Below are 16,308 nucleotides of genomic sequence, written 5' to 3' on the forward strand. Positions count from 1 at the left end.
CCCAATCCCCCAGCTCTTTATAATGGGAAATGCACATTGTCCCATCCCCCAATTCACAACTTTTTTTAAAGTTATTTTGCCCCCCTTCTCTCCCCCACTCCACTTTTAATTTAAAATTATTGGGAAGGATCTGGGCCACCTGGGAAATGAGTACCTGCACTGGGAAATGTGTTCTTCCACATGTCTAACATTTGGAAAAGAGTGTATTAATAAATGCTTGAACCCTAAAACAGATTGCCCCTCAAAACCACTTTACTATTTGGGGTCTATTGCAAAATATACCCATTAAATATTTACAAGTACTTTCATTTTTTACTTGTCAATTTTATTGCAATTGTAATGAATGGGGAGGAAAAGAACTAATTCAAGTGTACAAGTTTTGGTCCTTGGAGTGGTTCTCGTTGGTTCTGTGAATAAACACCTGATTCCACTTAGCACTCAATGAGGTTTTGCTATAACAGGCATGGTCACCATCTTAGGTCATTAAAAACAATTGTGGCCGGCATTTTGGGTTGTCATATACTTTCAGTGTTGCTTATTGCTTGGTTTTTCAGGAAGCAATTAAGAACACTAGGTGGGGTTGGTCTGTAGTCATAAATTTGAACATCTGATTATCTAACCGTGGTAGTTTCAGAGGACCTATTGTGTTTTGTCAAGTAAACAAATACTTGCCGTTGAGCGTATTTAGATTAGTCTAGTTAACTCAAAAGTAAAGTGTGGATTTATTCATGTGTGCTGGTGATTTTGAAGTGCTTGTATAGTATTTGCTGAAGTACCTTTTTGCTATACAGAACTTTATGAACATCGGATTTTATAAGCTTCTGAACATATCTAATACATGTTCAAACAAAGTAAAAAGCTACAGAATCCAATTAATTCCTTTGAAAATCCCACTTAAGCCAACATAACTAAAGCAGGGATGTATCTGGCTGATTATGCTTTTATTAGTTTTAGGAACCTGATCATGAAAAGAGATTGAACATCTAGTAAAGTTAAACATGTGTAAAGCAGTAGTATAACAAGGTGGGGGCAACCAGGGCACTGGCATAGTTTCATCTTAAGGATGTTATCTGAGCTCTCAAGAATTAGCATTCTAAAATTAATCATTTTTATTTAACTTATCTATTTCCATTGTATTTATGTACGTATATATTTATTTAATAGGAAAAAATAAATTTATCTTGGACTTTTGAAATGCATATGCTTTCCAAAGACTCCTCACTGTAGGAATGTGATCTCCTTAACTTTATGTATAACTCATTCTAGACTGTTTGGGGCATGTTTATAATCAAGATAGTTTTGTATAGTATTTCTCAAATGTGAACTCTTTTAAGGTGTTTGACAACTAATGCAATCTAAAATTATTTGATTAATATTACAACAATATTTCTGTTCCAATTACAGAATAGATTTGCTAAGTCTTCAAATACATGAAGGGTAGTTTCAAAGAGAATGGTGGTGAATTGATTTTTTTTTCTCTATGGTCACAGGGGACTGGACAAGAAATAACTCTTCTGTATATCTTACTAAGAAATGCTAGATTTCCCTCAAAATCTTTGATGATCATTTTGGTGACAACTTTTTTAAAAAGCCATGTGTCTGTTTCCTTCATATTGTTTAACATATCTACACAGAAACTTAAATTAAATCAATTTGTTTCATACAATAAAACTATAGGTTAAGAAAGAAAAGCTAAAAAGCTAAAAAACGTTTGCTACTACTAATGGAAATCATGTATATCTTTTAACAGAACCCCTGCTTTTTCTTGGGTACAATAAATGTAGCATAGTGTAAATTATCTTGAAGGAAGCTTTGAAGTCCTAACATGATACTGTTGTTTGTGAGGTAAATAAATTCCTAAGAAGTAATGGTGCAAATGGCCAGGTGAGAAGTTCAATTTCTGGAAGGAAAATAAGTGTCTTTAATAACTGAAGACTGATGATAGATTAGAATGCTTTGATGTTGAAGGCTGTTAAGTAGGGGAAAGAGTCTGAGTTAAAAATGAAAAAAAAATAGTTTTAGACATAGTCAAAATATGAGCAGAAATTGGTATGAAAATCTGTGGGGTTAAGTGCTTCGGTAAAATGACAGCAGTATGCCTTTTTTACATAATAGCTTATGTTTCACTATTCTGTGTGTCTTTCCATCCCAGGCTTTTTGTTGATTCTATCTGATACATTTTTTATGTATGCTTTTATGCAAGAAAATATATTCAGAATAGTACTGTTTTAACAATGAATTAGTTGAATGATTTTTATTGGCTAAGTAAAATAGAGGCCATGTAATATTGCTCTGGAAAAAGCTTGTTTAAATAAGCCTACTCTCACTTGGGGCCTTCAGTTTTATTTTAAGGCTGGTTTGTTGTGCTCGACATGGAACAATCTGAGCTCTCATTGGAAGCATATATGCAATGAGTTGGAACTCCTTGTTTTATAGGAAAGCTTCTGTTGTCTGTGGGTGAGGAACATCTATCAAAGCAAGTTGGACATCAGCTGCAGCATAGACTCGCTTTTCTAATAAGGACAACACTAAGTGCTGCTCCAAGAGAAGTGGTGCTGGCTCCTACCCTGGGGGTCTTCAGGGCAAGGCTAGATGAACAATTTGCTGGGGTCGTTTGACCCCAGTACTTTTTCCTGCCAAGACAGGGGGTCAGATTTGATGATCTGCCCAGGTCCCTTCCGACCCTACAAACTATGAAACTATGACACTGAAAGAATAACATTTTTATTCACTTCATACCTAGATTTCTATAAAACAAACACACCAAGCTCAAACTCTTGTTGATGGCTGATGACTACAAATCACTTAGCATAGAAACAGATCTCACATTTCCTTGCTTTAGTGCCATGATAACATTTTTTATGGTGGCAAAAAGTGAAAGCAAATAGACATCCATGCATTTTGTCATGCTTGGAACGCCCTCATTTATGGTCATGACAGACAGTAGTAATACTTTGTGCAGCTTTACTTTGGTGGATATTTATTTGCTTTATGGTGGGAGAATGTGGGTAGCTTGGAGTTGCCCATGCTCTCCAGTCCCCTTGAGCAGGGGTAAAGGGCCCAATCCTGTGCACCTGGGGAATTCCCATACAGGATTGGGCTCCACAAGCCCTGGGAGAGCCTAACTGACTTTCCCAGCCTACTGAGAGATATCCCTGGGATCTCCAAGGTCTGTCTGGGTAAGTGGGGAAAGTTGAGTTCCCCCCCCCCCATTACTGAGACATGCCCCAGAGATCCTAGGCAGATGTCCACGTAAGCAGGGAACACCTGTCTTTCACTTCTCCATATGCACCCCAGAGATCTCAAGGTTGCAGCTCAATAAGCAGAGAAAGCCAGAAGGATGCACCGAGTGCTTGAGGGGCCCAATCTTGTATGGAAATTCCAGGGGCGTGAAGGAATGAGCCCTTCAAACTGCAGAAGAACACATGACCCATTGTCCCATTCCATCAAAGAGCAGGACAACAGGTGCATGTGAAGCAGGTCAGTTATATTGGGACATATCTCAGTGTAGCTGACCCACTCTACTTGGCCACAATTTTTTCTAGCCTTAATTTTGTTTCTGTTTAACAAATAATTCTTGTTTTATGCAATTCAAGACCTCTGTTTTAATTGATTAACTATAACAATTATTAATAACTGCTTTACATTGACATTTGTGTTTACTTTGAGTTACTGATTAAACATGTTACATATTTCTCTTCCTTGTTTCAGATCTTCCTTGAGTGAAGTTTGACAGAAAATGTTACAGCAGTTTTGTCTATGGAAATGGTTCACTGTGGGAGTTACAGTTGCTACTGTCTTGACAGATTGTTTGGCCCAGAATGATGAAGGTAAGCAAACGTTTTAATTCAACAGTTTTTCTAGAAGCACAAATGTGTATAACAGTTTTACCAATGAACTGATATTCAGTAGAAAAAAAGTATTGTTGTTTTATGTTGCTTTGAGAAGACAAGTTATAAAAAGAATAGTAATAGTAAAAGGGCTTTATAATCCTGTCAAAAAAGCTGTTTCCTAGGATGGTAGAAAATCTCCATAGTAGTTTTCTTGACAGTCAGAGACTACCATCAAAGTGCAGCAAGAATATGATGAAAATTATGCTAGGATGGGGAAATGTTGAGACTCTTAAGTGGTTAAACATTTTTTGTAAATACCCTCCATTTAGTATCTCTTCAACTGAAGTACAGCTTCCTGTGTGACTTGGAAGTTGGCAAGATAGTCAAGGAATATTGAAAATAGATTAAAATGATAATATGATGATCTGCAAGAGAAAGGAATATGATGTAATTGTTCAGTTCCATGTGTTAGCCTGCAATTGGATGGTACAAAGAAGAATATATGTACATGAATGTCTCATGCCCCCTGGAGGCTGGGGAGGCATGGTGACCACCCACAGTCAGTGGGGACATAGTAGCAGTGAGTGGGGAGCTCCCACAGACCAACGGCAGCCAGCAGTGATTGGTGACCACCTGCAGATGCTGCTGGCTGTGTCAGCGGCAAGGGTGGGGTGACACGCCGTGACCGCCTGCAGGCACCACCAGCAGCATTGGCAGTGCTTCTTGCAGTAGATGCACCACCAATCTCAGGGGGTGCACGTGCACCCATGTGCACCCTCTACGCATTGCCATTGTGTATGTCTGAAACTATATGATTTTAGGAGGCTTGAATTTGTTTATCCTAGCATTTTATCTCATCTGTCAGTTGGACTGACCACCAAGTGACAGTGAATAATGGCTATTTGGTTTCCACTCAAGTTGGCAAATAAGTGGGCAAACCTGCAGCAGTGGCTCTGGGAGGAGCATCCCTGGAAGTTGCAGCAAAAACACTTACTAGGAAACCATGAAAGGATGTATTCAGGAAGCTGTTGATTAGTATCCTGAAGAGAAACCAGAGTAAAACTGAAAGTATTAAAATTTGAATGTGTGAATCAAAGATGAATCTCAAGATATTTTATATAGAAATATACCAGTTACCAGAACAAATAATATTTTTTAAAAGACAAAAGGAAATTTGATCTATAGTTATTGATATTCCTGTCAACTGGCCATAACATCAGTGCTGAGAAAGACCCAAAGCACAGATCTACACGAAAAAAACAGAGGTGCAGTAATCATAAAATGATGAGACAAAAATAGACCACATTAATCATTGATGTCCATTCATTGAATTTAATGGAAACATGCCAATAATGCATTCAGCTCAGTATCTGCAGCCAAATTAGAATTGCACGCAATAAGTTTATAAATCAGCATTTTAAAAGAAAGTAATGTTAAAGAGAGAGAAAGACAGACAGAGAGGTCTAAGTATTGACTAGAATGGAACAAACAAGCCACTGCAGTCTCAGAATAAGTTCTGTTCAATTAGCAGGGAAAGAAAAGGCTTTTTTGCATATCCCAACAAAGCAAAGGGTAGCCAGCAACACAGGAAATAATATTGCAAAAACACAGTGTTATAAAATACTTTTGTTTGACTTTCATTCTGTGTATGTGTGAAGTATGGAGCCAACTTTTTGACTGATGTTAAACAGAACACTGCATCTCTGTCTGCCGTATCTGTAAACGGTATCTGACTGCTAACCTGATTCTCACCTTTCTAGGAAGTGGTAGAATTTGGATTTTTCAGAACACTTCAATGATCCATACTTTTTTAAAGCCACAATGAAATAATCTAGCTCAGACTTTTAGTTCTAAGTGTGTGTGTGTGTTTTGAAAATATGTAGGAGGAAACTGAATCTCTGGTACATTCCTTTGTAAAGGGCATATCACAGTATACCACTGACATCTGGAGCAGTAGTACCGCATGTCAGGCATATCTGTCACAGACAGTTCCGAGTTGCATTTAATTCTGAATCATCACTCATGTCTTTATTACAAGTTCCAGACCTACCACAGAAAGCAACAGTACAAGGAAGATTTCCTTTGGAGAAAAAAAGATTTTACATTTTGGGACTCATGTCATAGAAGACATGTCCAGCATTAGGTGTTTTAATTACTGTCTCACTTGCAATGAAGTTAAGGCAAAATATAATTTAAGTGGAAATGCAGGATGGCATTGTTTTGTTTTGGTTTTGTTTGGTTTTTTGGTTTTTTAATCCACAGAAATATAGACTTGTTTTGGAAAGGAATATAGTAATATTTGAAAGTGCACTGAATTCTTCATAAAAGCTTAGAGCCAGAAGTCAATCTTGTGGTATTTAATTTAAACTGCGGCAAAACATGGATTATAAAGTGCTTTAATTGTCCTGTTATTATCAAATACCAGTAAAGTCAATACCAGTATTTTATGCAAACTTTGGGATTTTATTGAACATGAGTGGTGAGAATTTTATCTCCTTACCTGAAAGATAACAGTGTCAGTTTACACTGTGCTTACAGTTTCTCATTAATTACTCTAAGGGAGGAATTGCCAGTGTAACTTCAACTTAGAACTGAAATTTAAGCTGTTTACATTAACATATTATCCACATATTTCTAAATCAAAAATAAGCCCTAACAGAATCGTGCAATGAAAGAGTAAACAATTGAGCCCATTGATATCATCCTGGTATGGTTAAGTCAGTGCACATAATCAAACTAAAATTTATAAAATGATGTACATGAAGAGAAATGTTTCCCTATTTTAGGATCAATATTCAATTTATAAATATGGATTAGTTCCCCAAGTTTGAAGTACTCACTTCTAGGGACTTTTGAGGATCATTGGGAGAAGAAGGTGGCCACATCTCATTTTTATGAAAGCCTCTGAACTTCCTAAATACTTTGAAGAAATTCTAGTATATATCTGTTACTGGATATAATTGTATTTGCTAGTCTGCTTGAGCAAACAAAATGGGGCATGACACTTGAATGTATTATGAGACAATTTTCATAGATGAACTACATCAGGAAGGTAAGTGACTCATCCAGATGGTACATTTCCATAATAACGTGAGAGATTCTAGAAATTTAGGAGTCATTAGTAAGCCAAATCTAACCACACATTCAAAAGTGTATAGAATGGAATGTATAAACAAAAAGAAAATTAAAAAAAAATCTAAAATGGCGGTTAACAAATTATCTAATAATTCTCTCATGAAATTACTGTATTATCATGTTTGCAACCCAAGTTCAAAAGATATACAGTTTTTTGATAATTGGCAAAGGCTTGCTTCTTCCCCCCACAGCTCTCTTCTTGACTTAGTCGCACACATTTCAAAAGTTGAAACTGTGTTCTTGAGGCAGAAGTAAATATCTGACTTCTGTCAGGTGTCTATTATTTTACCTATGTGTGTATGAAGTATATGGATTTCTCTAGGATGAACCAAAAAGTGTAATAGAAAAACTGAGAGTATACTCTGACATGTGTGGGTGATTTTTTTTTTTTTTTTAAGTTTCAGAAACTATACTGAATTCAGACATGAAGATCTTCGTCCAAAGATTCATATGAAATAATTAAAAAGTCTGTTCAGCTGTATTTTAATGAGGAGGTGTTCTTTTGCAACAGTAATTCAGGTCTTCTGTATTTTTTTACTTAGAAGAGTAACATGTCCAGTTTAAACAAGCTTGGTTCCAGGAAAAAGAAAATAGCAGAATTTTCTTACAAGTTTTTTGTTACAAATTTATGCTAGTTCGTAAAAATGCATAGAAAGCACTTCTGTTTCACTGTCTAGTTTTAGTAGATGCTCCCATTTAAAATAAGTGTGTAGTGACATTTGAGAGGACAAGGCAAATTGGTGCAAGGTAAAAACAGAGCAGTTATAATTCAGTATAATCTCTGAAGTTCTGTATGTGGGGCCTGTATGTAGATCCTGACACAATGCTGCTCATGATGATTCTGGGGGAAAATGAGCAGCAATCAGGAAGGAAAAGGCTCTTACTCTTACCTGTGGGTCTAGCTGATTCTTCCTTCCCTTGAAGCACCTGGGTGACTACCCAGCCATTACCAGGCCTTACCTTTAAACAGGCCTAGCGAGTTGCTGCTGAAACTCTAGTCTGTTGTTGTTTGAAATCGTCCTGTGTAGTAGATAGTCTTTCTACTAATTTTGCATTTGCTGAATTCTTTAAACTGTAAATACTGTTATTATTGCTAAGTATATGAAATATATAATGACATTAGTAGTAATAGACATGCAAAGGAAAAACAAACACAAACAGTCACAGTATACCCTGGTTTCACTAAGTATTTGTGGAAACTTAGCTCAAGCTTAGCTAACTTACCTAATACAGTTCAAGTTCAGAACTCTGTGCTTGGAGACAGAGAGAGAGAGAGAGAGAGCTGGGATCTCACCAGTCCAAGGCACTCGGGTTGCAAAGCTGACAGGTTAAAGTTCTCACCACGATCCTTGAAGAGAGACCTTTTGCCTCCTCCATCCTCTCCAGAAGAAAGCAAGTGGTGTCAGCACACACACTGCTGCTGCTTCTATAGATTTTTATACCCTCAGTTCAGCTTCATTCAAGCATTCTCAATAGTGTAAATCAAATTGTCTTTTCTATTGACAAGGGGTTATCTGGGTGGAACATCTCAGGAAACTGATTGATACTCAGGAAACACATACTTAGGAGCCAGCTTGACATTCCTATGGATAGCAGATATACTTGATGGGATATCTCCTGGTGTCATTTAAATAAAAGCATGTATTCATGTTATGATTTTTTAGCCTATCAAATAAAATTAATCTATAATATAAAAGAACTAACTCATGTGTGAAGCACGGAAATATAGAAAATGTGACGTAATTCTATTCAGTAAAACAAATGGAATGTTTAACTTCACTGTGGACCTTGGCCATGATACAAACAAAAAAATGGAAAGTCCATTATTCTTTCAGTATTGTACATTTAGACCTTCAACTAAAATTTAGAATGGCAATCATTTATATTTTACTTATTGTAAAATTCTGAAAAGAAACTGATAAAAAAGAAACCAAACGTGTATTAGCATAGTTTCAATAGATGCTATATTTTGGTTTATTGGTAATCATTACATGCATTTTGAGATTTTATTTTACAGAGGTTTTGAATATCCTATCTCTGTGTAAACTGCTTGATTGAGATGAGGAGTAAATAGTATGTTAATTCATTTTTAGTTTACTTTTGTTGGGTAACTTGACAGTTCCAAGCTTTGAACTTGGCATATATCGCAGTAGTTCTAGTATTACATTGATTGACAGTTTTATTGATTTAGAACTCAGTGCAGTACAGTATAGAAATGTAAGTCCTCTTTTAAATCACTCCCTCCTTACCCCCCACCTCCCAATTTGTAGAGTATTCAAACAACTGAACAGTATTTAAAAATGGATAAATGAATGAATATTTCAGGGCAAATGCTTTTTTCACTAAGTTTTGTTCAAATCCCATTTGGTTGGTACATCATAAGCTTTTGAAATAGTACCATACACCTATTTTAAAAAAAACCTTTGGAACTGATTCTGATGACATTTATGGTATACCATAATTTTGAAATATTCATAGATTCATAGATGTAGAGGCGGTAGATCATCAAGTCTGACCCCCTGCCCTGGGCAGGAGAGAATACTGGGCTCATATGACCTCAGCTAGGTAATTATCAAGTCTTCTCTTAAAGACCCCCAATGTGGGAGCCAGCACCACTGCCCTTGGAAGTTGGTTCCAGATCCTAGCTGCCCTGACTTTGAAGTAGCGCCTTCTAATGTCCAGCCTGAACCTAATCTCAAGCAACTTATGGCCGTTATTCCTTGTTACTCTGGGAGGTACTCGGGGGAACAGGGCCTCTCCCATTCCCCGCTGGTCCCTACTGGTAAGTTTGTAGATGGCCACCAGGTCCCCTCTCAGCCTTCTCTTATGAAGGCTGAAAAGGTTCAGGTACCATAGCCTCTCCTCATAGGGTCTGCTTTGCTGTCCCCAGATCATGCATGTGGCTCTCCTCTGGACCCTCACAATGCTGACCACATCCCTCCTAAAATGCAGCACCCAGAACTGTACATACTACTCCAAAGGTGGCCTGACCAGCATCACATATTCCATGGAATGCACTGGAATTATTCCTTAGTTACACTAAAGTAAGCAAATTCATGATTGCAATCTCCTTTGTCCACTGAAAATTTGATTCCAAATGCTATTACAATATTTTTTATAGTAATTCTAGTTGCAGCATGTTAGAGTGGTCACTGAAACTATAGTCTATCAGTAGAAAAAACCCATCATAGTACTCAATGGTAAGATCCTCAAAGTGGAATTGTTTTTCAACATTTTCTGGAAAAAAAACTTATTTGAGGTTGTTCTAGGTAGGATAATGTATTTTGCAATCTTTCTATAGAATTGAACGCTAGTAAATTTTTCATTTTAATTTTACAGAGTAGTTACTGTAAAGGATGTTAACATTCCTATACTGAATCTTTGCCAAAAAGATTGGCAATTGACACTAAGTGTGAGTTTAATGGTAGTACAGTTAATATTACTTTAATTACAAAAAAATTACAGTTTCAAAAGTATATGTTGGAGAATCTGGTAATTAAGAGATCAAGTTTCACTACTATAGCCATATAATGTTCCTTCACTTTTGCATTCTACCATACCTATGGTGCCCACTTTACATTTACCTTTGTGTTAGAAATACATTTGCCTATTTTTTATGTTATTTATTAAAAGAGTAGCTGAGATGTTGAAAGACTGATAGTTCCTGGATAGATCACATTTATGTAGGAGCTTAATAAGTGTTTTTCATGGTAGAATGTGTTGGTGGAGAATAATATTAATTTGGCTAGCTACGGGATGCTTAGCTTGCTTTGTGTTGAAAAATGGACAGTATAATGTGCATTCATGTAGCTGTTCATGGAGCCAATGTTTGGTCTAGGCCATTCCTACATGTTACAGATATTGCACAATTAACTGGTTAATTTTGCAATTACCTTGGGACCAGCTACATGTGCAAAGTACCCATTACTCCATAAAAAGTTTTAACCAGCTATAAAGTTAGACCTCTAAAATGTGCACTAACTTTATAGGTGCTGCTATTGAGCTTTAATTTGCATGTGTAACAGGATCTTTCCTACACTTGAGACCTGCAGGGGTGCACTATGCCCAGCCAGGGCTAGGAGCCCTCCAACCCTGAGGTTTCTGAGCCCCAGAAGATGCTGACTCTGGCAGCATGGGGACCCAGATTCCCACAGCTGCAAACACTGAGTGCCAGGAGCTAGCTGGGTCCTGGCAGCAAGGGGGCATAGGTGCCCTGGGGATCCATGGGACCCTGCGCTGCTGGATCACTGAGGGATCACAGGATCCTTCAATCCCAGGGGTTTCATCTACCCCATAGGCTTGGAGATTGTGGCAGCCATGATCCCCAAGGCCTGTGGGTGCTTGAGGTGCCCCTGAAGCTGGGAGCCCCCCAACTGAGAGGGCTTCCAGCTGCAGGACTTTGCTGATTGCTTGTGCAGGGAAAGCCCAGGATCAGATTGGCAATAAGGAGCTATGGGATCTAATGCATGATCCCACAATCATGCCTCCTGCTGTACAAGTTTGGCATGGCAGGAGGTGCATTTACATCGATCATGCATTTACCTGCACATTTAGAGGGGCCCTAGAAACCCATTTGTATCTGAAGTTTTTGTAAGTAATCTAACATTTCTCCCAAAGGTTGCACTTTCTTGGGACCTCCATGACTGCCTGGTCTTTGAGTCCTCATTGAAGCCAGGCCAGAAGCTCTAGTTTCTTCTGAAACTTCAGCCTTTCAGTCCCTGCCCTTTTTGACTATTCCAAGTTCTGCCTCAGAGGGGTATATTCCTTTTCCTGAGAAAAGGACTTTATCTGTTCAAAAAAGAAAGAGTATACCCGAAACTGTCCTCAGTAACTTGGGGCAAAGGCAAAGGCCCTAAAGTAGACCCCGTTCCCTCCAAAGGTCTAAACACTCCCTTGGTATCTAATTCAGCTCTCACAGCACTCCAACGTCTCTCCTATTTTCTTTCCAATCTGTGCAGCCTCAAAGATACCTGAAGTTGTTCAGATCACTGTTTGCTCTCTTTAGTTCTTCCCAGTCACCATACAGCTCAGAAAACATGGCAAGGTTATCGGCTTTCTCTGTTCACTGTGATAATTATTTGTCTGTCTCACCTAGAGGCCTCTTTGGTATAACCTGCAATCTCACCCTGTTGAAGTGTCACCATAGCTATTCAATTCTGTGTTGATACTGGAGATCCATTTAGTCTCATCACTCGCACAAGCAGCTCTGGGACTTAGCAGGGACTCTGTTAACACTTCATTTCCTACATATAGGCTGATCAGGAAAATTTGAGGCACAAAACATTACAAAATGAATACACTGAAAACAGAATATTATCATAAAACCCATAGTTCTATCACAAATGCATTCAACATTTTCCTTGGATCTGAAAGAGGAGCTTTTTAGAAACTTTAATTTGTTTTCTACTTTAGATATCCATTTATACATTTTGGTGTAAAATTCTAGAATAGCAGAAAGTCACTAGGAGTATTAATATGTAATGTCAATGGGGAAAGGAACAATGATCTTTTTGAGGCCACCTTTTTGGTATTAGTTGGTTTATATGTATATTTCTAGGTTCTACTGTATTGGTTCCACACCCTCCCCCTATACCTCTAAAATTCCTATTGGTTACTTCTAAACCAATGAGTAAAACAGAAAAAAAAATAAAACTCCTATCAAAACAGGTATTTCCAGTTTGTTTGTTTGCTATTAAAATATATATACAGGCACACTTATTCTGTCATTTCACACTTCTTGAATACTTAAAAGTCAGAGCAAGCAATTTTTTTTTTACTTTTCCTAGTGAATAAAAGGATGCACTTTGTGGCATTATACTAACCACTGTTAGTATAATGCCACAAAGACTTAAATATAGTGTGAAAGAGAGTCATTTTATCTCTCACTAGATGACATACTGTTTCATTTCTCATGAAGTCTCTGTGGGAGAGAAGAAAAACCATTTTGTAAGTAGAAAACAGAAGTTTGGTTAGCACATTAGTGTGGTTTGGGTGTAAACATGGCAGCAGGGAATGAAATTTCAAGAAAAAATATTGCTGAAATAAATGGATAAATACACTCACAAAATGTACTAGACTTTTATGCTCCTGTTTCAGATCTAAGGATGTTACTTGGATAAATTCTGTTTTGTTTTGCCTTTCTTTTTTCTGCATTTAGAGAATGCATGCAGAAATGGTAGGGCTTATAATGATATTGAAAGAGGAATTGCTTTTACAGAGTACAAAAATTGAGCCTTCAGGTCATAGATTAAGAGACCACAAATGATTGCTTGTTGTGACCTATCTAGTGAGATCAGCTATTAAAATAACAATGCAAATTGATTTGGGCCTCTGGGGAGTGGAAAGAGAAAAAGGTTTATGTTAAAAAAGTTAATTTATATTAAAAAATATAAATTATCTACAAATAGAGGCCCAAGAAATATTTAGCCACCTGACTACCTTTTGTTGATTTATTTATTTATTTATTTACTAAAGATATTTTCACAGAAGGATGCCTGCTGGTGCTATCCAAGTTCAGTGGTTATTACCTTCTAACATTCCTTAATGGCCCCTCTGGTTTCATTTTCTGTTCCCACATGCTGCTGGCTGTGGATGCCCTTGGTGGTAGTGTGAGTCTAACTGAAAGCTTGTTGAAAAGGTTTACTTGATCTCATAGCTCTGTAAATTAACTATTGTTAGTAACTAATCTTTTAGTTTTGGCACTAAGAATGCATGTGTGCGTTGAATAGAAGGGAGAGGGTGATTTTCCCTACATAATGATTTAGTTTGTCTGAAGAGTTCAAACAGCAGTTCATGTTTGATTTATCTTTTAAAATTAGATCACGTATCATGTTGAAAAACAATTTGCTAAAAGACAAGGGAAGGTGCCTACTAGGGGTGTACGAAATGGGCCGTATTGGTTCGGATTCAGATTCGGCCCAAATCAGGGACAGTGATTCAATTCATTGATTCAGATCACTGTCCCCAATTTGATTCAGCTGAATCCAATGCTGAAGATACGGAGAAATGATGATTCAGCTATAGACAAAAGTTTTAATGTTTTTTCTACTTACCTTGAGGTACCAGGTGCGGCTCGTGAATGCTGCGATGGTAGTCCCACAGGATGGGCAGATGGCACAAGAACACAGGGGGGCCCACCAGCATGCTTAGCAGTGGACCCAGAAGTGGACCAGAAGTACTTCCAGTCCACTTCTGGGTCCACCACTGACAGCACCAGTGGGAGCCCCTGCCTCCCACCAGACTGAGGAGGCACCACTCGCTGAGCCAGGCGGTAGGAGGGGCCACCCCTGCATGCTCCCCAGTAGACCCAGAAGTGAACAGGGAAGTGCTTCTGGTCCACTTATGGGTTTGCTGCCAAGCACATTGGGGACCTTCCTGCAGTCCTGTGGGATGCTCCATCTGCCCCACCATCACAGCGTTCATGAGCCACCTGGTACCTTGAGGTATGTAGAAAAAACATTTAAAGCTGTGTCTATGTCTGAATTGTCAAATCTTTCCAAATCTCTACTGAGAGTGTTCCAGTTTGATTCAGAGAAATTAAAGGGTCTCCTGATTTGATTCGGATTTGGAGATTCAGTCACCAAATCAGGCTGCATTTCCACTGAATTTAATCGGGGATTGAAGTTTTGCACAGCCCTACTACCTACCATTTGTTTTTTGTTTATTTTGTTTTTGTGCTGTTTGTGTGGGGGGGTTTTCCCCCACAAGCAATCTCTTTCTATTTAGCAGAACCTGTTATTTTGTTATGTTTTGGGAAAGCCATTAGTGTAAGCAGTTAATCATTGTGCTTCTCCTGCCTTACCTGTTACTGTATTTAATGGTGAAGAGCTAGTGAACTAACCATAAATGCTATTCAGCTCATGCCTGATACTTATGTGTACACTGTTTGTAAGTGTTGTATTGAACAGAATTAATTTTAGGATGATAAAAGTCCTGATAGGAACACAATATTACAATCACTTAGAAAAGTGAAGTCATGAAAAATTTTACTGAACAAATCTGCTACTCCTATACGTTCCCTTTTTGCCAACGAAGATTTGATTTAGGTTTAATTTTTATGGATTTTTTTTTTAATAATTCTTTTCTTTGTAGAAAATCATGACAGTGTTATTGTTTTTATTGATACAATTGTTGCATCTTTCCAAGCCACTAGCAAGTTAACTACAATATCAGAAAACTGAACTGTACTGGCAAAAATTAATCAGAAAGTCTTGTCATCCTAAATATTTGTTTGTAAGTATATTGTGCCACACTACATTATACATTATATGATAGTTGTAAATAATGGGTTTAGGAAATTTTAGTATTTCCAATTTAAATTTAATTGTTCTTTGTCTCATTGAAATCCATACAGTTCATGATTCATGTATACAACAATATGCCTCTAACAATTCTAATTTTGCATTCCTATCAGGACCTTGAATACTTTAAAAACCTGTTTTAATATTACATGAATAAAGAAAAAGTTTGTTCAATGCAGTATGTGTGCATGGAAGCATGTATGTATATGTTTGAACATGTATGCATATTTATGAACCATAAACTAGTACTGAAAGTGTCAAGAAGACAAAAATTAAAGCTAATTGAAAAATAGACTATACATTTCAGAAAGTTTTCTTTCACAGTGTGCAGTGCTCATTTCTTCAGTGATGGTATATGGTAAAGATAAACAGAAAATGTAATTCTTTGGGAACAAAATCCATTCACAAAAAATAGGTTATTATGTATAAAATGTTTTGTACAATTTTGCCTCTGCTTCACTTGGAGAAAACTGAAGTCATTAAGTTGTTCCCTTCCAGATTTGCCTCAATATTCTTGGTAGTTACAAAAACCAAGGAATAACATACGTAAGTTTTCTCTGTGGCTAGTTTGCAAGACATTTGGGGATATCAGTGTTTCTAGAGTGTCAGTTACTCCTGGCACTCCCCGCCAATCCCTCATAAACTCAAACAACCTATTCTGATGGATTCTGAATTGTCATTTCGAAAAAAACTGGTGATGTATAGTACTAAGATCTTTTGATTCTTCTTGTTGGAGAACTGATCCCCAGAGTGACTTTACTGATTCTGTATTGTTTGTAGTAGTTGCATGACATCTGGGCACATAGCAGGCATTTTAGAAAAAGACATTTTTGGGCCTCAGATACTGTTTTGAATATTAACTTCAGCAGTCAGTATTATCTTCAAAATTCATATTGAAACTCCTGAGTCTTTCCACAGGTTCCCCAGAGAAAACCAGACCATTTTATTTCAGACTCAGGTAGGCTCTGGAGCGGTGAGGGATGCACGGGTGAAGCCCGCTGCGCCCCCACTCCCCCAAAGCCCCCCAGACACCCCCTCAG

At 37.6% G+C, this 16,308-nt stretch overlaps 1 protein-coding gene across 3 annotated transcripts in view; it reads left to right on the forward strand.

The window, feature by feature from the left end:
* PCDH15 (protocadherin related 15) overlaps window positions 1–16,308 on the forward strand; it is a 904,082-nt gene that overhangs the window by 135,579 nt on the left and 752,195 nt on the right. For all 3 annotated transcript variants that reach the window (XM_019538590.1, XM_019538589.1, XM_019538591.1), the window contains exon 2: window positions 3,712–3,830. In XM_019538590.1, coding sequence (XP_019394135.1) covers window positions 3,740–3,830 — 91 coding nt within the window. In that variant the 5' untranslated portion in view covers window positions 3,712–3,739. The remainder of the gene's footprint in view (window positions 1–3,711; window positions 3,831–16,308) is intronic.

The sequence above is a fragment of the Crocodylus porosus genome, unplaced genomic scaffold, assembly GCF_001723895.1.
Source record: "Crocodylus porosus isolate Cpor-Errol unplaced genomic scaffold, CroPor_comp1, whole genome shotgun sequence".
Taxonomy (NCBI): domain Eukaryota; kingdom Metazoa; phylum Chordata; order Crocodylia; family Crocodylidae; genus Crocodylus; species Crocodylus porosus.